The 25,238-nt window shown below is 43.9% G+C and overlaps 1 protein-coding gene across 1 annotated transcript; it reads right to left on the minus strand.

Moving 5' to 3' along the window:
- Positions 1–1,801: 1,801 nt before the first annotated feature.
- LOC144673617 (immunoglobulin mu heavy chain-like) lies at positions 1,802–24,900 on the minus strand. Its single transcript, XM_078535365.1, has 11 exons — positions 24,797–24,900; positions 24,380–24,684; positions 22,382–22,427; positions 14,541–14,855; positions 12,289–12,594; positions 8,236–8,532; positions 7,828–8,145; positions 5,281–5,583; positions 4,873–5,190; positions 3,607–3,927; positions 1,802–2,537 (listed from the first exon to the last, which is right to left on the minus strand). Exons 1-11 carry the CDS (start codon positions 24,840–24,842, stop codon positions 2,155–2,157), a joined length of 2,958 nt encoding a protein of 985 aa, XP_078391491.1. The 5' UTR covers positions 24,843–24,900; the 3' UTR covers positions 1,802–2,154.
- Between the last annotated feature and the right edge of the window lie 338 nt (positions 24,901–25,238).

Consider the following 25,238-nt stretch of genomic DNA (forward strand, 5'->3'; position numbering starts at 1 on the left):
ATCGAAACACAAGAAGATCAGCCATGATCTTATTTAATGGCGGAGCAGGTTGGATGGGCCGAATGATCTACTCCTGTTCCTATTTCTTATGTTCTTATTCTGTAACATGGGGCCTTATGGAGAGGTGGTCTGACCGTATTCTGGGACATGGGGCCTTAAGGAGAGGTGGTCTGACTCTATTTTGGGACATGGGCCTTAAGGACAGGTTGTCTGAGCTTATTCTGGGACATGGGGCCTAAAGGACAGGGAATCTGACCTTCTTCTGAGGTGAATCAAGACCCTCAGATCAGGTGAAGAGAAAATTTTCAAAGTGCCAGTGGCTGTGAAAGGTTCCCCACTGCGCTGTCCATCTGCACCCAGTCTGATAGTTGGAATCTCAGAGTCAGATAATAAGATGTGGCGATAAATTGAAGGTGATTCGTGACTTTACAGTATGGGTACGTTGTTGTTCATTTGATAGTTAAAGTCTGGTTACCTTGACAACAGTAACAAAGGTGCTGTAGAGGAAACTTAGAGTAAACAGGATGGCGAAGGCAGCAACTGTCAGTGCGTTGTCGTCTCCTTCCAAACCTTCCACTTCTTCCTTTCCTTCCTCTCCTATCACATTTGGAGCGTCAACTGAAACAAAGAGAAATTGGAGCTGATAAAGATGACACTGGGCATTTCATCAAGGTCCACAATGTCTCAGTTTGAAGATAATAGCGAGGGAGAAGATCACAGTGGAGGAGCACTGGGAGCTGTGAATAATTGAAAAGTCTTTCTCTCTTGACCTGTCACTTCCTGGTTCTGTCTCCCACTTTGTCTTTGTCTTTCTCCCTCTCTCACTGCCTTTCCTCTATCCCTCACAGAATCTGTCCCCTTGTTTCTGCTTCACTGTCACTCTCAGTTTCTCTGTCTGTAACACTTACTGTTTCCCTCAAATGTGCACAAACAAACAACAGATGATGCTAAAACTGTTTCCAAAACCTCAGTCCTTCAGTCACCCCAGTTGTTTCTCCATCTCTCTATTGTATTATCCAATCTACCAGCTCAAACACAAGTTTCCGACTCCTTGACTCCAATAACACTCTGACCCGCAAACAAACCGTTGATTGTGAAGCGCCCTGAGATAATCCCCATCGCCAGGGTGATATTCTTAGTAACTTCAAATATTTATTTCTTTTTGACTCTCTGCTTCTATAACATTTTAATCAACCTAATATTTCCTGAGGCAGCATTAAATGAACTTGTGTAGTCACCAGGTAAAACACTGACCTCATCTGCTCAATGGCACAAATTCTTGTGAGTGGTGATGTGAGCGAGTGAGGCACCAAATGGGATCTGAAAGTCTGCAATTCATGGATTACTGAGATGTGGTTTTGATGTAAACTTGTAAATGGTCCCACAGCACAATTGGAAGAAGAGCAGGGGAGTTCTCTGCAATGTTCTGAGCCTGCCAACATTTATCCCTCAACCAAAACACCTAAAACCAGATGATCTGGTCATTATCACAGTTCTTATGGTGGGAATTACTGTGCGCAAATTGGAATTGGTAAACCAAGAAAGACCAAAGCCATCCTGATGTTCATATGATACAATGATAGTAGAGTTGTGGATTAATCATAGCAATCAGTCTCTTATCAATTAGTCCACAATAAACCCAGACAGGAGGCGAGGTAAGCCCAATGGTGGGAGCATTGGAAACCGTAGGCCCAAGGACCCCTGTTCCTCACAAGCATGTTACACTCACCGCACATCATGTCCGAAGATACTCATTTACTGTCTCCCAAAACACAACAACAATGAGCACTCAAAACTGAAACCTTTTCACATTATGTTTATTGAAATTGGGTCAGTACATTGACATTTTGCCACATACAATTAACCCTTCTTGGGGTCTCACACAGGTTTCACACTTGAACAAATGCAGCACAAAAAATGTTTGAAAAGAAACTCAGAACTTCAAACATTTGGAGAGAACGATGTTTGTTGTAGGATCAGATGTTTGAATTTAAATAATTTCTTTCTCAGTTATTGAACAAGGTCAGATTTTGTTCACATTTTCAAGTGATCTGCGACAAGAAGCGAGATTTCATAGCAACCATGACAATCCTCTGGTTGTCTTAACCATCCATTTACAAGGATTATGTAAATGGGTGATTGAATCGTTAGATGTTATGAACAGGATTTGAAGCCATCAGTTAGGACAAGTGACACGTTGACCAGGGTGGGTTTGCTGTGAGATTTATTAATGCTCCTGAACAGATTTGTTGTGACTGACTCGTGTCCCACCACACAGGAGTAAGTGGTGCCTCTGTTCCACTCGTCTGCGGAGACTGTCAACCGACTGCCCGAGCTCCAGCCGCTTCTGCCATCCTCGGTCACCGGCTGGTTCACAAATCCTGACTTCAGAAGGGTGTCATTGGCCATCCAGGCCAGGTAGATCTCTGCAGGGGAGAATCCGGTGACCAGGCAAACCAGGGTCGCGGTGTGATCTGTCTCCATCTCATCCGGCGAAGGGGGAAGGAGGTAGACTTGAGGGTGAGTCTTAATGTCAACTGGAAACAGAGACAGTGTAGGTTAGACTGAGCCCCCTCTCATCCTGCATTCACTCGACATATTCTGCTCTTAACACAAATCTGGGCAACTTCTGCATCCCCAGGGACCCCTCTTATATCAGAAACTAAAGGCAATGACCTCTTTCTGGCCATTGTTGGGGCAGGGTGCAAGGGGCAGGATCATCAATCTTGCTGATTTTAAACTTCGGGAGGCAATGAACTACTGGGAATCTGCAGGAAGAGTGTTCGGCTGGTTAATAGGATGTGCTGACCTTAAAATGATCAAATTAATCAAAACCCTTACAATCATGAGGGATTTCACTGGCAGGAGAGTCAGTAAACAGAGGGCAGTTGTTAAAGAGGAGCTGGCAAATGAACCAGCGGGAAGATGAGAATTTTTTTTTGCTCTGCGAGTTATGATTATCTGAAATGCACTGTCGAAAGGAGGGTAGTGGAAGCAGTTAAATAGCAACTTTCACAAGGGAATTGGACATATGCTTGGAAAAGAGAAAATTGTAAGTCTATTGGGAAAGAGCAGATTGGGTGTGAGATTAATTGAATAGCTCTTGCAAAGAGCTGGCACAGGCATGATGGACCAAATTGCCTCCCGTGCTACATGATACTCTGAGAAATACCAGCGATCCACTTCCCAGCCCCTGCTTACTGTTGTAAAGAGGTAGGCTTCAGGAATTAATCTTGTCCTGTGGTGTCTGCTCCATCTCCCTTTCCTCTTAATGGACATGCTCATCTTCAACCTTGGCCTCAGACGGACAGTCTCCCTCACCGCTCCAATAGCTGACTTGTTTCAGGCACTTCCTAATGTTGTGATAGCTGCTAATTCCTCTTCATCTATCTCCCATCACTGTGAACCCATCCCACAGGGACTTGTGTGGTTTGGAGTGAGGCCATTGTGGAAATTTGAGGTTTTATCTGATCCATTTCTTAGCAGGGTTTGCACATCCCTAGGCCATTAACATGGTGTGACACCCCGTACTAGATAGTTTACCACTTGGTGGTCATAAATCACTTCATTTGCTCAGACCAGACCCACAATTTCATCCACACGCACCTTGGGCTTTTCTGATTGACCTCTTCTCAGGCGTTGGCAAACTCTTGTCCTCCACCAAACACAAATACTCTACCCCACTCTCCCACTCTGCAGCAGGGACCGTCAGTCTGCTGAAGATCATGTCTTTGTCTCCATTCCTCTTGGGACCCTGAGTCTTCACTCCATCTTCTCTCTTGATTCCATCCGCCTGCCAGGTTACCCTGACTCCCTCTAAATCACTGTGAAGTACCTCACAAAGTATAGTCGCCGTCCTGTTCCTCCAGATCTCTTCAAAAGGAGGCTTCCTTAAGGTGACTGAGATCCCAATGTCCAAACATACATCTGGGAGAAAAATTATAATTGTTATTTCATGGTTCCCTCATGGGACGTGGACATCGCTTGCAAGGCTGGCATTTCATGCACTTTGCCACATGTACAATAGTGGCTTGCTCGGCTCTTTCAGAGGGCAGTTCTGAATCGGCCACATTGGTGTGTGCCTGTAGCCACATCTGGAGCAGACAGGGTAAGGACAGCAGGTATCCTTCCCTCAAGGGAGATGAACAAACCTGTTGGGTCTTTATGACAATCTAACGCCTTCAAGGTCACTTTACTGATTCTAACGTTTTATTACCAATTTTTACTTTCTATAAGTGAATTCAAATTCTCAAGCTGTCTTAGATTTGAACTCAGTTCTCTGCATTAGTGATTGTACGTGTCAACCTTGGCACGTTGGTAGGGCTAGCTCCTCTACATGCGATGGTTGTGCATTCATGACCCACCATGGATACTTAAGCACAAAATCAAGAATGACAAACCCAATGCCGATACTGAGGGAATGCTGCACTGTTGGGTATGCCGTCTATCAGTGAGAGACATTAAGCCACAGGCCCTTCTCAGGCCAACAAAAGAGATCACATTGTCGCCATTTTGGAAAAAAGGGGAGAGGGGCCAATGTTTAACAGATTACCTGGTCTTCAACATAATGCAGTTTATCGGGCCTTGCCTTATGCAAATTAGTTGATGCTTTCTTTGCATTGAAACAGTGACTACACCTCAACAAAAGTACTCTTTTGGCTGTGAGGCACTTTGGAACATCCTGAGGATGCCAAAGCTACAACATTAATGCTATTGTTTCTTTCTTTGTCCAGGCCTCTGGAATACTACTCCACTCACATACTCACTACACAACCAGATGTAAGTTGCTAGCGTTGAACTTTCCGACCCTCATAGAGTTTATAGCCTTAGGGATAAACAATGTCAATATTGGAGTTAGGCCCGGGATCATACCTTGGAAGTTCTTCACTGTCTCACTGGTGTTGAAGTTGGAGGGTGGATGAGACACTGCACAGGTGAAGAGTGAGCCTTTCCTCCACTCCTCTGTACTCACAGTCAGGTAGTGCCTGACACAGAATGTCCGCGCCTGTTCCAGACCACTGTGTCCAGCGTGGGTCTTGGAGGAGATCAGAGCACCATCTTTCTCCCAGGTGACGTTTATGAGGTCCGGGTAGAATCCAGTGATCACACACTCGAGTGTGGCTGTGCTCTTATCCTTGATCTCTTCAGTTGGTGGAGACAGCAATCTGACCTTGGGACTTTTTGGCTCGACTGGAATAGACAGGCAAAACAAGGAAGCTGTTAAATTCCTTCCCTGAAAGTTAACAAAGTTAGTTATGTAATTTCTGACCTCTCACCCACCTTTTACACTCTTTGCCCGTTTTGAAATGGGTGAGGATGAGGAACCACTTTGAGCAGAGCACACGAACTCCACCCCGCTGTCCCATTCCTCCGCAGTGGTTCGGAGTCGGCTGGTGACGATGTATTGGGTTCCTTCCTCTCTCAGTCGCTGAGTTGCAACCCCTTTACTTCGCTCCTGCCCGTTCACGTTCCAGGTGATGCGGACCTGGCTCGGATCAGAACAGACCACTGTACACAGCAGGGTAGCAGTCTTGTTGATCCAAACCTCTTCAACAGAAGGATTTTGGATAAAAACTGACATTTCTGGGAAGGGGAAAGTGAAAACTTCAGAAAGATTGACATTATTTGGTGTTGGCAGGCTTCAGAATTTTAGGGTGACCTCTCCTATTGATGATGGTGGATAATAGGTCAACACAGAAATGACTTTAAACTGCCGCCTGTTTTAATCTCTTGAGTTGATACTGGGTGAAATACATACCATTTAAATTTGCAGCAAACTGAGCCTTTAGAAAATCTAAGGGTGGCTTAAGTAATGTCTAGCAATTCTTGACTCACATGTTATGATGGAGAAAACATAATCAGAGCACTAAGAACCAGCCATATCCATTTTGAATTTGTTTGCTGTGCCTGTGACCAATAGACCCACAGTGAGGAGTGCAATTGCATTCTGGGACTGAGCAACATTTAGATGTGACGCTGTGAATCAATTGCAAAGTCCAGTTTGTTAAATGGAGTGAGGCAGATGCAGACCGCTTAGCAATAGAAAGAATTGAATAAAGGCTTATTTACTTACAGCCCCTCCACCTCCCCGCTGTTGTATGATTGATTTGTGACATTGAGCAGATTGAATCAACGAGGTCCCCTTTTTGGAGACAGCCTCGGATTGCCTCCATTTCAAAATTCTCGCTGGCATTGCCTCTCCATATCTCTGTCACATTTGCCAGCCCAATAACCGTCTGAAAATGCTGCTTTCCACCAACATTAACTGCTTGTACACCCCACACTCCCTTCGCCCTAGCAGTAGCAGCTGTCCATCAGCCATCTAGACCCTGCTCTCTGGAAGTCTGTCCCTGAATCACAATTACATGGCCAGCTCTCTTTCCTCCTTTAAGACACTCCATAAAAACTACCTCTCCCCCCGTCCTCCTTTGGCTCTTTATCAATTTCTGTCCGATTACTCTCCAATGCAGAACTTTAGACCTCTGTCCACACTAAAGGTGATATATAAAAGCAGGTTATTGTAGATAAGTCTCTGTGAAGAAAGATGATTAGTTTGCAATGGCAGAGCAAGCCACAAATCAGATGTAGTGACAGAAGGGCCTCTTTGCTGGAGCTCGGGGATAATTTATGCATAACGTTTACATCCCATCTCCAGTTTCATGTCCAAGACAATGGATAAAAAGCAAATGTTTTACCGAGTACTTCATACGTTTTCCCCATTGCCAGCTGTTTCCCAAAAGACCATCGTCACTTGAGATATCCCGCAGCTCACTGCGTGTTCTGAACACCATTGACGCGCACAAACACACATTCACTGTGCAAATCACAACTCTTCTCCCTCTATATAATGAACAGTTAACACTTGGGTGTGATGGGGAGGATGACAATCACTGCACCAGGATCAAATCCTTTCATGAGCTTCGAGAACCAACTCCTCCGGCTACAGTTTCAGATGATGTCCTGGACACAGTGGTGGGATTTTCCAATGGCCATTTGGGTGGCTCGCCACATCTGCCGCGGAGGGACCCACTGCAGCGGGGCCAGAAAATCCCGGCCAGTGTCTAACAAGACCCTATCTTTCATTAACTTGAGATGGGTGAATGGAAGAGTTTATCATTTCTGCTGCCATGGATTCCCATCTAGAACCTACCGGATTGTACAGGACCCAGTAGGAAACCTGCAGCCTGTCTCAGCGGTTTGCCTCAGGACCAACATCATTGAAATGGGACAGCCTTTTTTTACTGGATCAATGCGATTCAATTCACAACCAACCCATCACCGAATTTCACACATTTGTTGACAACATTTATATTGGCATGGATCAGCATCAGAGAAGGTCATGTTACAGTTATTCTGATACAGGAACCTTAGCATACAGCCAGAACAAGAATCAGTCGGACAAGAGCAAGCAGCATTTCCACCCGGAACAGGAAGATTTGTGTTTCCACCTAGAACTGGAAGAGCTGCAGATTTAAGTGTTATACATTTTCACCTCTCCTCCCCTCTATTGGGGAAGTGGGAGCTCCATGCAGCCCCTGGCCTCTGCTCTGTCCTGTCTTCTAAGGATCCTAAAAGAACTAGATCATGCAGACACTGACAAGCTGTTTTTCCCTTGTCCAGAACAGTAAAATCAGTGGGTATAACCTCTGTTTGAAGGGGGCAGGATGAACAATCGTTCTTTCTTTACTTGGCCTCTAGATTACTCATCCACCTAGGTAATCACTACATCACATCACCTACATTGTGAGGTTTGAATTTGCCTGGCCCCAAGAGAATTTATATGAGAAGACCATGATGTAAATATTGGAATCAGGCCCAGGACCTTACCTGGGACATTCTTCACCTCCTTCCTAATGATGATGTTGGAAAGTGGATGAGACACTGTACAGCTGAAGGCTGATCCTGTCCTCCACTCCTCTGTACTCACAGTCAGGTAGTGCCTGACATTGAAAGTCCCTGCCTGTTCCAGAGCGGTGAGTCCAGCGCGGGTGTTGGAGGAGATCGGAGTGCCATCTTTCTGCCAGGAGACGTGTAAGAGCTCCGGGTAGAATCCAGCGATCACACACTCGAGTGTGGCTGTGCTCTGATTCTTGACCTCTTGGGCTGGTGGAGGCAGCAGTCTGACCTTGGGACTTTTTGGCTCGACTGGAATAGTTGGGCAAATCAAAGAAGCTGTTAAATTCCTTCCCTGAAGGTTAACAAAGTTAGTTATGTAATTTCTGATCTTTAGCCCACCTTTTACACTCTTTGCCCGTTTTGAAATGGGTGAGGATGAGGAACCACTCCGAGCAGAGCACACAAACTCCACCCCGCTTTCCCACTCCTCCGCAGTGGTTTGGAGTCGGCTGGTGACAATGTTTTGGGTGCCTTCTTCTCTCTCTCGCTGGGTGGTAAAGGTTCTCTCCTTCCCGTCGACAATCCAGGTGATGCGAACCTGGTTTGGATCAGAACAGACCACTGTACACACCAGGGTAGCTGTCTTGTTGATCCAAACCTCTTCCATAGGTGGAATTTGGATAAAGACAGATATTTCTGGGAAGGGGAAAGGATACAAATCAGAAGAATGGGCATTATTTAGTATCAGCCGCTTGTGGCCTTAAACAGGAATCCAGTTTAATGTGTTTCACCTGGAGTTGCTAATCGATCATGCGACACTGCACCTAAATTTTTTAACAAGTTGAACATTAGAAAATCCCAGGGTTGTTTAAAAAATGTCTTTCAATTCTCAGTTTGCAAGTTTTGACTGAGAAAACATCGTAGGACAACCAAGAACCCACTGGATCCCTTTTGAATCTGTCTGCCCTTACCGTGACCAATAGATCCACAGTGAGGACTGCAGTTGAGTTGTGGGGTGAGTGGCTTTTAGATGCAACAATGTTAGTAAAAATGCAATCTCTGGTTTGTGAAATGGAGTGAAACAGAGAAACAAACTGCTTAGCAAAAGGAACAATTCAGTAAATGCTTTTTCACTGCGTGGGGCTGTGGAATGATTTTTGACATTGAGCACCCTGAATGAATGAAGGGCCCATTTCTTTTAGCTGTGGCTCAGGTGGTAGCACGCTCACCTACGAATCAGAACGTTGTGGATTCATGTCCCACAAAACTCAAAGTTGATGCCCCAGTGCAGTACTGAGGGAGTGCTGCACTGTCAGAGCACTGCCTTTTGGATGAGAATTGAAAATGAGGTGCCGAATGCCGCCTTAGGTAGGCGTAAAAGAAGGACATCAGGGGAGCTCGTTCCAATGCCCTGATCAGTATATATCCCTCACTCAACATCACAAAAACAGGTTCCCTGGTTATTGTCACATTACTCTTTGTGGGAACTTGCTGTGTGTAAATTGGCTGCTGTGTTTCCAACTTTACAACAGTGACTACACTTCGAAAGTACTTCATTCACTGTGAGGCATTTTGGCATGTCCTGTGGTCACGAAAGACAACATGTAAATGTAAGCCTTTCCTGACTTTTCTTCCTCTAAGTGGAGCCGGCCCGGATCACATCAGTTTTAAAATTCTTATCCTAATGTTCATGGCTTCACCTCTCCCTATCTCTGTAACCTTCTCCAGCCCTACAGCCGCCCAGAAACTCTGCACAACTCTAGACACTTGTACATCCTATCTCCCTTTCCCCCTGCATTGGTGGCCGTGTCTTCAGCCATCTAGGCCCTAATGCCTGGAATTCACTGCCTAAACCTCAGCGACCTGCCACCTCTCCCCTCATTTGAGACGCTCCTTAAACCCTCTCTTTCGCCAAGATTTTGGCCACGAGATCTCCTCCTGGAGGCTCAGCATCAGTTTTGCTTTGGCTTTGGTCCTGTGAAGCACCTTGGGATGTTTTACTACATTAAAGTCTCTATATCAACTCAAATTATCATTGGTGATCATTCCCTGTCAAAGAAGGTTAGTTTGCATTGGGAGAGCAACCCCCATGAATCAGAGGGGGTAAAAGAAGTCCCCTCTTCCTGCAGGTTGGGGATCATTTCTGCATAACACGTACTTCCCCTTGTTTCATTCCGGAGTTTACTGGCCCGGGAAGGGAATGATTGATTGAATTCTTCACATTTTCTCCTTTGTGCTCATCTCCCACGGATCACAATCTCTTCAGATATCCCGCAGCTCATTGCGTGTTCTGTACACTGTTAACACAGAGACACACGCATATACACACGCACATATACACACACACGCTCACACACATTCACCGTGAATCACAACTGCTTTGATCCACACTAATTGTTCTCTCTCGATGTAATGTTAACACTTACAGAGAGACTGGATTACTCTATCTGTGTCCATATCAAAACCTGTCATGACACCACATATTAGCTCTTCCAGCTGCAGTTTCAACTGATGTTCAGTGTCTGTCTAATAGGACTGTGTCTTTTATTAGGTTATTTATTCTGTTTCTCTCTCTTGCCTTTTAAACAAAATGTTGATTAATTTCCTTCCAGATTGGGGTTGCTCAATATATTAATGATTAAGCCCAGATGTTTAACAGTCCCTTTTTCACGTTGCTCTCCCATGATAAAACCTCACAGGGCTGGGAACAGTCCCCTTATCCCTGTAAAATAATAACATTATTGGGCAAGAGGTGTTTAATTCCATTTACCCTTTGTGCGGAATTTTGAAAAAACACTTCCCCGACTTGGATTGCTGTGAACATTGAGCTCCTGTCATTGACTGAGATGAGTATCCAGGTTGGGAGAGTGAAGGGAACTGTTTCTATTTCTGCAACCCAGAATTTCATCTAAAACTGACCAGGCCATTCAGGGCACCAGTTAAATCCTTGTGCGCTGAATCACCAACTTGCCTCAGGATCATTGAAGGGGGCCAACCCGGCCATTTCACTGGATCAACGAGTCCCACTCCAGCACCTCCCAACCTCCCGGCCTCTCTGGGTGACAAACAGGCTTCTAATCCTTTCCAACTTGAGTCAGACTTGAGAGACAATGGTCAGTCGGTGGGGTCGGGTCCTTATTCACTCTGACCCAGCGCAGGTCACAAAAAAATGACCATTTAGATCAGGAGTGGGTTGTCTGGGGGAACCCAAACTAGGGCTGTAACTTCTCGCAGTATTCACACTTTCATTCGGACAGATACCCTGGGATAGATTTGAACCTGCCTGATTGTAATAAAATTCAATGGCCAATTCCATTCACAAACTCATCACTTTATTTCACATTTTTGTTGGTAGCAGTCATATTGGAGCTGATCACCATTTTTGAGGGTCACATTGAGGTTAGTCTGGTAGAGAAACATCGGCGTACAGCCAGAACAAGAACAAGGAGAACGTGGAACTGGACGACATGCGTTTACACCTGGAATTGGAAGAGTTGCAGATTTAAGCGTTATACATTTTCACCTCCCCTACTCCGTGCTGGGTAAGTGGGAACTCCACACGGCCTCAAAACTCTGCTCAGTCCTGTCTTTGTAGGATCCTAAAGGAACCTGATCAGGTGGACAATGAAAAGCTGGTTCACCTTGTCTAGAATAGTAAGATCAGGGGAAATGACTTGTGCTTGAAGGGGGAAGGGGGGTGGATTCAATTCAAAATTAATGGAGCAATAGATTGATCAATCTCTGGAACAGGCTCAGGAGACGGTGAAGCAGATCCACGCAATTCCTTCAAATGCAAAATTGGAAAGATTTCCTTCTTAAAACAGCACTTGGGAGGGAGTAGAAAAGGAAAAGTTAGACGACTTGAACCGTGGATGGTATTAGATAGGTTGGTATCAGATGGGATGTATCAGATGGACCATTTCACACCCTGTCCCATTTTCAATTCTAGTCACAGAGAGTCACATTGGATTAGGGTGTAAACAGGCAGCTGACCCAATTCCAGCAGCTTCACTGCTTGCTGCGTTAGGTTAAAGTTACTCCCCTTAAGTGTAGCTTCAATAACAAAACACAAAATACTAAACATTCACCTTTCCCAACAGGGTTGATATTAGCGACAGCAATTCACAGATTGAGGGTGGGCGTTGGCACATTAAGTTAATACGACAAAAACAGAAAATGCTGGAAAAAACTCAGCAGGTCTGACAGCATCTGTGGGGAGAGAAACTGAGTTAACATTTTGAGCCCAATATGACTCTGAAGAAAGGTCATACAGAATCATGACGTTAACTGTTTCTCTCCCCACAGATGCTGTCAGACCTGCTGAATTTTTCCAGCATTTTCTGTTTTTATTTCAGATTTCCAGCATCGGCAGTATTTTGCTTTTATCTTAAGTTAATACAAGTCTTAATTGCTGATGATATATTCATTTCTTCCCCCTCAGACACCACTTACCCTCTCGGTATCTCATGTATCTCATGCTGATCCTCTTATTGAATCTCAAAGGTGTGTGGGACACTTCACAGGCATACTCAACCCCTTTCTTCCATTCCGCCACAGGAACAGTCAGGTAAGTGACTGTTTCAAATGTAGCGTCTGTTCTCAGTTGGGAAGGCAGAACAACACCCGTTTGGTCCACTTGGCCTTTCTTCCAGGAAACCTGTATGCTGTCGGGAGCAAATCCGGATATCATACAGCCCAGGACAGTGGTAGTTTGATTGTAGACAAACTCCGCAGATGGAACAAGGGTGGTGACGTGAGCTGTAAAACATTGCAATGTTTCAGATTACACTGTTGTTTTGCCACAGGAAAGATGTACTCTATTCCTTCAGCATCTAGAGTATCCGGCACGATGCCAACCCCCATTCATTATCGATTTAACTGGGTTCCCTCTGACCCTCCCCTGAAATATTTGCTAATCCTTTCAGTTTTAGATTCCGGCAAATGGGCTGACCCTTTCAAATTTTAGTTCCCGTGTTTCTTACTGCACACGTTCAACTTTTTCTTACTGGTACCTGACAATCTCACAGTGCCGATAACCGGTCTGAGATTGGCACCAATAGGGTAGCATTTCATAAAGTTGTTGCTGACACTTTGAGGATTTCAGACAGAATTTACAATTCTCCATAATAGCAGGGACAAGTTTGACCTCAACTCGACATTCCCTCAATAACCTTTGACTCCCTTAGTCAAGAATCTATCTTCATCTGCCTTAAAAATATTCATTGACCCTGACTCCACCGCTCTCTGGTTAAGAGAGTTCCAAAGATTCACGACACTATGAGAGAAAAGATTTCTTCTCATCTCCATCTTAAATGGGAGACCCCTTATTTTTAAACTGTTCCCCCAAGTTCAAGTCTCTCCCACAAGGGGAAACGTCCTTTCAGCATGTCAAGTCCCCTCAGGATCTGATATGTTTCAATGAGATCACCTCTCAATTTTCTAAACTCCAATGGATACAGGCCCAGCCTGTCCAACCTATCCTCATGAGATAACGCCCCCATCCCAGGTATCAGTCGAGTGAACCTCCTCTGAACTGCTTCTAATGCATTTAAACCCTTTCCTAAATAAGAAGACCAAAACTGTACACAGTACCCTCGATGTGGTCCCACCAATGTCCCATACAACTGTAGCAAAACACCCTTACTTTTCTATTCCATTCCCCTTGCAATAAGCAACAACATTACATTTGCCTTCCTAACCACTTGCTGTGTCTATATTCTAACTTTTCCTGATTCATGTACCAGGACATCCAGATCCCTCTGCACCTCAGAGTTGTGCAGTCTCTTTCCATTTAAATAATATGCTGCTTTTCTATTCTTCCTGTGAAAGTAGACAAGTTCACATTTTCCCACATTATACTCCATCTGCCAAATTTTTGTCACTCATTTAACCTATCTATGTCCCTTTGCAGACTCCTTATATCCTCTTCACAACTTACTTTCCTACCTTTCTCTGTGTCATCAACAAATTTAGCAAATATACATTTGGTCCCTTCATCCAAGTCGTTGATATAAATTGTAAATATTTGAGGCCTCAGCACTGATCCCTGCGACACTCTACTCATCACATCTGTTCAACACAAAAAAGACTCATTTGTCCCTACTCTCTGCTTTCTGTTAGCTAACCAATGCTCTATCCGTGCTAATATGTTTCCACCTACGCCAGGAGCTCTTATTTTGCATCATAATCTTTTATGTGGTATCTTGTCTGATGCCTTCTGGAAATCTAAGCACAGCACATCCACAAGTTCCCCTTTATCCATGTTGCTTGTTACTTCCTTATAGAACTCCAATAACTTAGTTAAACATGATTTCTCTTTCACAAAGCCATGTTGACTCTGCCTCATTGCATTGAGATTTTCTAAGTGCCCCGCTATAACTATTTTAATGCTAGATTCCAACAGTTTCCCTACGATAGATTTTAAACAAACTGGCCTGCAGTTTTCTGCTTTCTGTCTCCTTCCTTTCTTGAATAGAGGAATCACAGTCACTATTTTACAATCTGCTGGGACCTCATTGTCCTTCCTTTTGTTACCAGCAGTACTGCTGGCATGCAGGGATAAAATATATGGGTCCAAGAATTCATTCAGGTTCTATTATGCAACAACCTCTTACATTGGTGGCTGATGTTTTCTTGTCCGATTTCATCATCACCCACCCCAACACCAGTACAGTTTTAAATGACAAATAATATCTTGTACTAACGTTCAGGTTTCGTGATCTGACGCTCCACCGTTTCATTTGACATGTAACCCGCCTTACAGTGGTAGACTGTATTGGCATTCCAATCCGACGCAGAGACTTTTAGCACGCTGCTCATCATGTACTTCTTATCATTCCCCTGGACTGCTGCATACTTCTGAATTCCAGTGGTAATGGCCCCATTGTTACTGGACCATGTCTGAGTGATGCTCTTAGGATGAAAGTCCTTGATCAGGCAGAGGAGGCTGACCTCATCTTGGTTCGAGTTCATGCCACAGGAAGGGTTGGAGACGTAGACCGATGGTGCAGACTGGGCAACTGTAATATGAATAGTTTCACACAGATAAGCCTAGTAAATAAACACATACAAATATACGAACTAGGAGCAGGAGTGGGCCTTTTTGCCCTTTGAGCCTGCTCTGCCATTTGATAATGGCTGATCTGATTGTGGCCTCAATCTACTTTCCTGTCTACCCTCTTTCACCTTTGACTCCCTTGTTAATCAAGAATCTATCTAACTCAGCCTTGAGAATATTCTATGACCCTGCCTCCATTGCTCTCTAGGGAAGAGAATTCCACATATTCCACATACTATCGACCCTATGAGAGAAAAAGAAATTCTCATCTCCATCTTAAATGTGAGACCCATTATTTTTAAAACATGTGCCCTAGTTCTAGTCTCTCCCACAAGGAAAAACACCCTCTCGGTATCCATGCTGTCAAGTCCCCTCCGCATCTGTTATGTTTTATTAAGGATGTCGGATGCAACTGGAGAGCTTTCCTTGTAAGTCAAACCAGCCATTTCCAAAACCAATTCCAAATGACAGATGAGAAAGGGAGGACAGTGCAAAGGTCAGCATTGGGTAAGTTTAACCTAAATCGCCAGGCGGTGAATCTGATGGAGTGTGTGAGTTGTCGGTTTTATACCCATCCCAATATTATTCTCACCAATTCCAATGGACTGTCATATAGAGCAAGGTGTAAAACCGGTGTTTCACCCAAACCAGTCAGTTCCTCAGTGACAGGTTAAGCTAAAAGGTTTGTTCGAAAACCAAGAACATGTAAGAGTCCTACACAGCAGGAAGACCATCTTCAGATGAGCAGACTTAAAACTAGAAACAAAAGTGAGAATCCAGAATTTGCAGTCAAGGGAATAGCAGAATAACTAAATATTTTCTTTACATGAAGGTTTGTTCAAGAGAAAGAGATATACCATTAGGGATGGGCAAGAAATGCTGCCCTTGCCAGTGATGCTCACATCCCATGAAAGAATAAAGAAAAGGTTTTTGAATTCCTGTTCTCAAATAGAAAGCAGAAAACTCGTAAATAACCATGGACATGACTTAACAAAATAATTAATATTTTCAACTGAATTGTTAAACATGCTTTTCATAGTTAGCAATTTTGATGGCTTCACAAGAAATTTTGCAGTATTGGGCTAATGCACATGATTCGCAGGGATAGAAGTGAGGGCAGAAGAGAGAAATTGTCTCTCTTCCTTATCCCTTCTAGATTACTCAGGCTAAAACAGTCAGTGCCAGACCAGCAAATTGCTGATCTAATTCTGGCCACTGGTGATACAGCTTCTGTTAAAAGCCACACAAACCAATCCGTGCCATAAGTAAAGTGTTCCAGAAAAGAAACCATCAGGTATGGTGCCAGACAGACAATCTGGAAACACATCGTATCCACTGATGGGTTCTTGGGTTGGAAATGGCTCGTGGAATTTTAATGCACGGTCTTAGGAATCTTGCTATTTTACATTGACATGAACGTCTTAGGAATATAGGAGTTACTGGACCAAAAGATCCAGCGAGATGACCTTCCACCATCCTGTTAGATTTGATATGAGCATCAAGTTGTGGACCAATCATAGCATTCAATCTCTATTGATTATTCCACAACAGATCAAGGCACGAGATGGAGAAACCCCAGTGATGGAGACCTTTGGGAACCATAGGCCCAGAGTCACCTGTTCCTGCTAAGCATGCTGCACTCACCACATGTCATGTCTCTAATTGTTCATATACCATCTCCCAAAATGTTATTCTCTGGAGAAAGGTATTCCAAAACAATCACAACAAATTTGCCTATTTTATAAAAATGAAGACAGTGTGAATGAAAAAAAGAGCTAAATTCAGGAAGATTTGAACGTGTTAATGAGTTACCCGAGGCTGACACTGGGGTGTTTTACAGACGCTGAGAGTCTCAGGGGTTTATCAAAGTTATCCCTAGATCCATTTCTTGATCACCAGATCACAACACTGTTTGATCCGCTCAGCATCAAGCTGAAGTATTGCACTAAAGAGAAGAATGATGAACTTGGCTGCATCAGCAGAGAGCTTATATTGGGGGTGCAACTGGTCTGGTGTGATTGTGTAAATCAGCTGAGAGTGAATCATCAGCCTGGGTTACACGCTGTCCCATTCTCTTTCCTATTATAGTCAGTGGGATAGAAAATCTGGGCATCTGTAAAACAAGCAAGTGATTTGCTGTCACCTGGTTTGTGCTACAGTCGCGACTAAATTCACCCCTATTGCATCTTTGGTGGTTGGTGAAACCTCACCTAGAAGTCTGTGTGCAATTCTGGATCACCCAATAATGACAAAGGACACTCTGGTGCACGGGAGTGTATGGTGATGCAGATCCAGGATGGTTCAGAGTTTCAGGAAGTTTAATGAGGGGGAAGGATGAAGCAGCCTGGTGTTATTTTCTGTGGCAGACATGAGCAGGATAATGGCCACTTTGGGCACTGGTGTAACACAGGTGCTAGGTGTTCACGGGGCTGAGGCTCAGTGGTAACATCCTCTGCTCAGAGTCAGAATGTTGTGGGTTCAAGCCCCTCTTTGGACACTTGAGCACAAAATCTGGGCTAATATTCTAGTGCATTACTGAGGAAGTGCTGACATTAAACTGACTCCTCGATGTCCTGACCAACATTTATCCCTCAACCAACATCATCAAAAACAGTTTATCTGGTCGATATCTCATTGTTGTTCCTGGGGTCCAGGTGAGGACAAATTAGCCGATGTATTCACTACATCACAACACTGACAACACTTCAAAAGTACTTCATTGGCTGTGAAATGCTCAGGGACATCCTGAGGTTATGAAAGGCGCTATATAAGTGCAAGTGCTCTCTGTCACATCTACTTTTAATAATTGACAATTAATATTGGCTAATATAACAGAGAGCTTTGATAACTACATAGGATTACATCGAATATATGGCACAGAAACAGACCATTCGGCCCAACTGGTCGATGCTGGTTCCACTCGAGCCTCCTCCCATCTTTCCCTGTATAAATCTACCATTGTAACCCTCTATTCCCTTCTCATTCATATCTTTGTCTGGCTTCTCCTTAAATGTATCGATACTGTTTGCTTCAGCCGCTCCCTGTGGTAGTGAGTTCCACATTCTCATCACTCTCTGGGCAAAGGAGTTTCTCCTGAATTCCTGATTGGATTTCGAGATGATGATCCTATGCTGACGGTCTCTAGTTATGCACTTCCCCACAAGAGGAAACATTCTCTCTGTATCCCCTCTATCAAAACCTTTCATCATTTTAAAGACCTCTATTAGGTCCCCACCCCATCAGTTTTCTCAGAATCACAGAATTGTTGTGCTGTAGAAGGAGGCCATTCTCTCTGAGCATTTTAACTTAGTACCAATCTCCTGTCTTTTCCCTGTAACTCTCTTTTCAAAAGAGTAGATACCCAGCCAGTCAATCTTTTCCTGATATGTACACAGACTCTATTCTGGTATTAGCCCTGTAAAGCCTCTCTGCCCCCTTTCCAATACCTTGCAATCCTTTCTTATAATATGGCATCAGAACTGCACACAATACTTGTGGTCTAAGGTTCGATACTGGTTTCGCACAACTTCCCTACTTTTCAACTCTATCCTGCTTGAAATAAAGTGCTAGTGCTTGTTTGCTTTTTATTTATGGTCTTACTAAACTGTGGCCAAAATTTAGTGGCTGCTGTATTTGTATTTCGAAATCCCTTTGTCCCTCTACCTCAAACTGACTTGTACTCAGTTGGGTTATAAAGGATGATGTGGAATTGGTGCAGTGCTTCCTTAGAGACCGAACTAAAAACTAGCAGTTCATTTGAAAAGTAAAGCTCAATAATACATCAGAAATGTTAATTTATTCAGAATTAAACCAGACTTTAATCACTGACATCCCAATTAAGAAAAAATTATTCAGGTATTGAGCGTCCCAAAATGTTGAAATTCAGAATATCTTTCTTTCAGGTAGATTATACTTGGCATGCAGACAATCAGAGTTTGGACATACCTCTCATTTGCTTTGAGTTTTTTAATCAAACTGCAAAGGTTTGCTTCAAATGAAGCAAAATATACGGATCTCGAAGTAACTAACCTGTGACTATTTGATGGGGACAGTTTAGACTAGAGGAAGCTTTACTGTGTAACTAACCCCATGCTGTCCCTGCCCTGGGAGTGTTTGATGGGGACAGTGTAGAGGGAGCATTACTCTGTATCTAATTCCATGCTGTCCCTGCCCTGGGAGTGTTTCATGGGGACAGTGTAGAGGGAGTATTACTTTGTATCTAACCCCGCGCTGTACATTTCCTGGGAGTGTTTGATGGGGCAGTGTAGAGGGAGCTTTACTCTGTATTTAACCACGTGCTGTACCTGTCCTGGGAGTGTTTGATGGGGACAGTGTGGAGGGAGCTTTACTCTGTATCTAACCCCATGCTGTACCTGTCCTGGGAGTGTTTGATGGGCACACTGTAGAGGTAGCTTTACTCTGTATCCAACCTAAACAATTAATCCCGAAGCATTTTACATGTCCACTGAAGCAAATACATTAAAGTGGAATGGGCCTCATACAGTACATTCCGGTACAGCACCGACATCCCACTGCAGCCCTCCCTGCTCACACTGAACTAATCCTTTCAACATCTTTCCAGGCCTGCCCAAGCTTTTCCCCGATTAATAGATGGTCGGACTGTTCTACTGGATTTGTCGGACCCAGGGAGAGAAAGAGAACAATCTCCTTCCTTTCTTCCTCTTTCCTTCCCTCTTTCTTATCTTTCATCCTTCAGTTTCTTTCCTTTTTGGCCTTATGTTCTCTTCTCCTTTATTATTTCTTAACCTCTTTCTTTATTCTTTCTCTCTCTCTCTCTCTCTCTCTCTCCCCCCACCTCTCTGCTGTGGGAAAAAGGAAGGAAGGGGAACCCAGTGAGTAAATTCAGGCAAGATGCTGAACAATAAGTAACATTCACGCCACACAGGTGCCAGGCAATGACCATCTCCAACAAGAGAGAATCTACCCTCGCCCCTTGACATTCAATGGCATTACTGTTGCTGAATCCCCCACTACCAACAACCTGGGAGTTACCATTGACCAGAAACTGAACTAGAACATACTGTGGCTACAAGAGCAAATTAGAGGCTGGGAATTCGGTGGCGAGTAACTCACCTCCAGATTTTCCAAAACCTATCCACCATCTGCAAGGCACAAGTCAGGAGTGTGATGGAGTACTCTCCGCTTGCCTGGATGAGCGCAGCTCCCACAACACTCAAGAAGCTTGACACCGTTCAGGACAAAGCAGCCCCGCTAGATTGGCACCTCATCCACAAACATTCACTTCCTCCCCCACCGACGCACAGTAGCAGCAGTATGTGTACCATCTACAAGATGCTCTGCAGGAATTCACCAAAGCTCCTTCAACAGCACCTTCCAAACCCACGACCACTACCATCTAGAAGGACAAGGGCAGCAGACACATGGGAACACCACCACCTGGACGTTCCCCTCCGAGCCCCTCACCATCCTGACTTGGAAATATATCGGCCATTCCTTCGCTGTTGCTGGGTCAAAATCCTGGAACTCCCTCCCTAACAGCATTGTGGGTGTACCTACACCACATGGACTGCAGCGCTTCAAGAAACCAACTCAACACCACTACCTCAAGGGGCAATTAGGGATGGGCAATAAATGCTGACCCAGCCAGCGAAGCCTACATCCCATAAATGAATGAAAAAAGATAACCACTGCAAAAAAGCTATGTCTAAAATCATCTGGGCGCAAGAAATGTTTGACTGTCCAGTTTTCAACATCTTTCTGGGAAAGAAGAATGTGAATTGGAATCGCACAGACCGAGGTATTTTATTCCAGTTAAATTAACCCCTCGCTTAGTATTTGTGCTCAGTGATGTTAGAATCAAACACTCCAGGCTAGAAATTCATCTCGAGCTGTGACACTAAATGGGTGGTTATCGGACCACCCACTAGTTATACACAGAGCCTGTTATTCAGTTCCATTTCAGTCAGTGGAATTAAATATCAGGCACTGGGTTTAACAGGCGGCCGCTCTGATACCGCCGGTTTCACACCACCACCCGAGACGAATTTCCACCCCACTGAATCCATGTAGACATACGAGGTGGAATGAAATTCTACCGTGCGCTTTTTATAAAATTCAGTTGTTTGGGTAAAGCTCCTGTGAGGGACATATTGAAATCATCATTGTCCTTTTCATGTTAATCGAGTAAATGATGCAATTGAAACACACAAATTTCAATCAGATGCAGAAAAATTAGTATAAATAGATCCTGGGAGAATTTACCATTCCCAGAAATATTCAGAGAAATGCAATTCCCTTCACAAAACCTTGGCTCTCCCACCCTGGCAGGTTTAAAGCCACCACTGAAACTCCTTTACCTCGAATGGATCATAAACCTGCCCCTGAAAAAGGATCTTGTTTCCCTCAAGTTGAACTTTAATTTGGGAAACTGTCTCCATCAAAAAGGAGCGATCAGAACCCCCTGAATATTAAACACTTGTTCCACTAACATTGCAACAAGAAATATTTTCCCTGTCCATTGGATTTATAGTCAGGGTGATATTTAATTGTTGAGTTAATATATGTCCATGAAATTCCATTGTTTTAATCCAATAATTGTAAACATTGAAACAGTGATGAGAAAAATATGATATCAATAAATTAATAACTAACAGTTATTGTCCCAAGAACAATTTGAGCCACACAGAAACCCTTCCAGTTCTCAACCCTTCAGTGTGGGTTCAGTTGGAGCTGAGGTTTCGAGGCGACAGATGATTTAAACTCTCTATTGAGAGCTCGTACATCACCGATCGTTAAACAATTATTATTAAAGCACAAATCAAATCCTGTCTCAATGAGACGTAATCCTATTCCACATGCAGTCTGTTCCCTGTCTGCCTGGACATTTCACTGGTTTATGCTACAAGCTTGTTGGGATGAGGCATTTTTAATAAACACAAATCCGTATTTCTCACTCTGTGTAAACCATTTTCCCTCCGTGATCACTAGCTTATCAAGTGAAATACGGAACTTATTCTTTTTACACCTAAAAACTGTTTCAGCAAATAAAATTTTTATCAACTGTGACACCAAATATTAAATCACAACACAATTGGATGATGTGTTTTAACTCAGATTACAACAAAATCCTAAACTGCTTGCAAATATCCTAAAGTCCAAAATCACCAAACCTGCCCCAACATAACAAGAGTCCTGAAAACTATAATCTGGATCATGTAGAACATATTACGCAGATGCTGGAAGCTTTATTACATTCCAAGAATCAATTCTGCAGTGTTAAATCTTAACACTTGAGAGTAAATCCAGTTATCAGATTTCAGCTCCAAATACTGGGTATATTCTTGACTCTACAGAAATCCAACTCTCTCAGGCAGGATCATGTAATTGTGCTAAATATCTCACTGATTTCAGGTGAATCATACATTGCACTTGAATTACCAAATTCACAAAAAACAAAAATTAAAGAAAATAAATATTAGATAAGGGAGGAATTGAGATGTTTCTTACCTGAAGTCACTTCCAGGAAGGTTCCGGTGCCCCAGTAATCACTGTGCTCCGTCTCCTCATTCACCCAATACAATAATTGAACTTGTCCACGATATGTAATAATCTCAGGGTAATGTAAACATAAACCGTGTTTTAACCTGGAACAGCGTTTCCTGTATTTTAATCTGAAATTCCACCCTAAACCTGTTACAAATGTCTGAATAAATGAAGTATTTTTGCAGTTTTCTTTTCTGCGGACACCAGCTCCTGCACATTACCAACAAACAAAATCGCCTCTTTTTTGTGTTTTATGTTCCCTGAAATCGACATTTTCCTCCAACAATCCAAGTCAGTGTTTAAATATTTCAGTCTGGGAAACACAAGTGTGGAATCCATGGATACAGACTCTGATACACATGGTCATTTGTGGCGGGGGAGTTTGTGTCAAGCTCTCTACTGCTGTGGTTCCATATCACAGTGCTTCACCCCAGATCATAAACCATGGGTATAAGATCCAACCTGAAACAAAATGTCCCAAACAAGCAGCCAATAGTTTTATTAACTCCTCAGTCTGTATCCGTGTGTCTCCCACGCACCAGGTGTCAAACTCAGGGTTTTCCAGGACTTTACAGGTAGATGAGATAATCCACAAGGAGTTTCCATTGTTCTTCATCTTCTCTCTGTTACTCACTGTTCTTTCACCTTTCAAATAATATCTTCAAAGAAAGTTGTTCACACAGCCAGATTATTTAATCGGGATCTGATTTATATCCACGGATCAGGACCAAGGTCGGTGATATTGCCCGAAGGGTTCAGTTTAAATAGTTTTCCTGTGACAGGTTTTTGAATGGAGGGATCCCCCATCTCTCTCACTGTGTCACTCCAGTATAGACACTGTGATCCACACCCGTACATTAACCTCCTCCCCTTTCACTGTCACTGAGCCCAGTCACTTCACATTTAAACCACACTGACACTGCTACAAGTGAGCAATCCTGCTCTTGGATTCACACTGACGATGGTTTGGGATGTGATGTTTCAGCGGTTCTGTTACTGGATCAGTGATCTGAAGGCTTGGTCTTAATGATCCAGGGAATCCCGAGTTCAATCCCTCTGTGGGAATCTGGGAATTTTGCTTTAAAAATCTGGGGAAAATGCTGGGATCAGTAAAAGTGACCATGAATCTGTTGAATTGTCATAGAATAACCCAACTGGTTCACTCTTGTCCTGAATGAAAGGAAATCCGGTCTGGTCTATAGGTGACTCCAGTCCCACACTCAATGTGGTTGACTCTTACCTGCCCTCTGAAGGGGTCAGTGAGGCTCTCAGTTACCATCACCTTCTCAGGGTAACGAGGGATGGGGAACAAATGTCAGACTTGACAGTGACCTCTTCACCCTACAGCTGTTACTCACTCTTGTTTCTGTCTTTCAAATAACATCTTCAAAGAAAGTTGTTCACACAGCCAGATTATTTAATCGGGATCTGATTTATATCCACGAGTCAGGAGGTAAAGGCGGTGATATCGCCCAAAGGGTCCAGTTTAAATAGTTTTCCTGTGACAGGTTTTTGAATGGAGGGATCCCCCATCTCTCTCACTGTGCCACGTAGTATAGACACTGTGATCCACACCCGTACATTAACCTCCTCCCCTTTCACTGTCACTGAGCCCAGTCACTTCACATTTAAACCACACTGACAAGTGAACAATCCTGCTCTCGGATTCACACTGACGATGGTTTGGGGTGCGGTGTTACAGTTTATAGAGATTTTTTTAGATGTGTCCCGAGCCTGAGTTGCTGTCAGCTCCCAGGTTTCCCATCACATCTCCAGCCCAGGAATCCTCAGTGAATAATCCCATTCCCATTTCCGGGGACGCAGATCCCAACACAATAAGGATGGGAATAAAGCTGTGCTGATAACTGAGGGTGAGCGATCATTCCTCCCCTTTCACTCATTCCTCTGGCTGCAGATTCTCTCACTGAGTTTTTGTACCAGTCCAGCCCTGCTTCCTCTCACTGTGTTTCTCGCACAGTAATAGATGGCGGCGTCGTCCGCTCTCAGTTGACTAATGTCAAGATAGGCGATCGTGGTGGAGCCACTTGAAGGGACAAATCGACCTTGAATTCCAGGCGCGTAATCACTGCTCCCACCAATCTTGTAATCAAGTAGCCATTCCAGCCCTTTCCCAGGAACCTGTTTCACCCAGTGCAACCAGTAGCTGTTGAGACTGAATCCACTCACTGTACAGGACAGTCTGAGAGACTCCCCCGGCTTTTTCACAACTGATTCGGGCTGGGTCAGCACGATAGAGGACCGGACACCTGTTAATAAAAGAGAAAAAGAAGTTAACAAACCAGTTGGATAAACAGAGGGTCAAAGTGTCTCTGAATAAGTAGCCGCACTGTGTGGGGATAAAGCCACGGGACCTCTCACCTGTCAGACAGAGCAGAAGGACACAGAGATAAGGAGCAAACCCCATCGCCCTGTGTTTTCAGACACAGACTCAGACACTCCAGAAATTGGCTGCTTCAGAGCGCCTTTGTCTGGAGCCAGAGTCAGTGCTGTTTAAATAGGGAAGTGGAGTGAGTGAGGGTCCCACAGTTTAAACAGCAGCCCCACCCACTGAAACCAGAAGCTCAGCTTCCTTCTCCCCGCCTCCAGCACAGATCTACAACTTAGTTGTTTATACAACAGGTGGAGGATCAGCAACAATAGTAAGATTTAAGATCTGTCCTGTTTATTTATTTCAAAGTAAAGTAGTTTGTGTGCAGCAGATAAACTGAGACGCCAGTCACTGCAAAACTCCCTGAGAGAGGGGGACTGAGAGACACCAGTCAGTGTACAGATATCTCCCTGAGAGAGAGGGGACTGAGAG

Source organism: Cetorhinus maximus, unplaced genomic scaffold (genome assembly GCF_964194155.1).
Source record: "Cetorhinus maximus unplaced genomic scaffold, sCetMax3.hap1.1 HAP1_SCAFFOLD_410, whole genome shotgun sequence".
NCBI lineage: Eukaryota > Metazoa > Chordata > Chondrichthyes > Lamniformes > Cetorhinidae > Cetorhinus > Cetorhinus maximus.

Excerpts from the sequence above, each read along its gene's own strand:
- LOC144673617 (XM_078535365.1), bottom strand. The coding sequence starts at position 24,842 with ATGGGGTTTGCTCCTTATCTCTGTGTCCTTCTGCTCTGTCTGACAG. Across the intron at positions 8,146-8,235 it reads ACGGGCAAAGAGTGTAAAAG|TCGAGCCAAAAAGTCCCAAG; the intron begins GTGGGCTAAAGA and ends CAACTATTCCAG. Across the intron at positions 2,538-3,606 it reads GTCAATCAGAAAAGCCCAAG|TTGACATTAAGACTCACCCT; the intron begins GTGCGTGTGGAT and ends CTCTGTTTCCAG.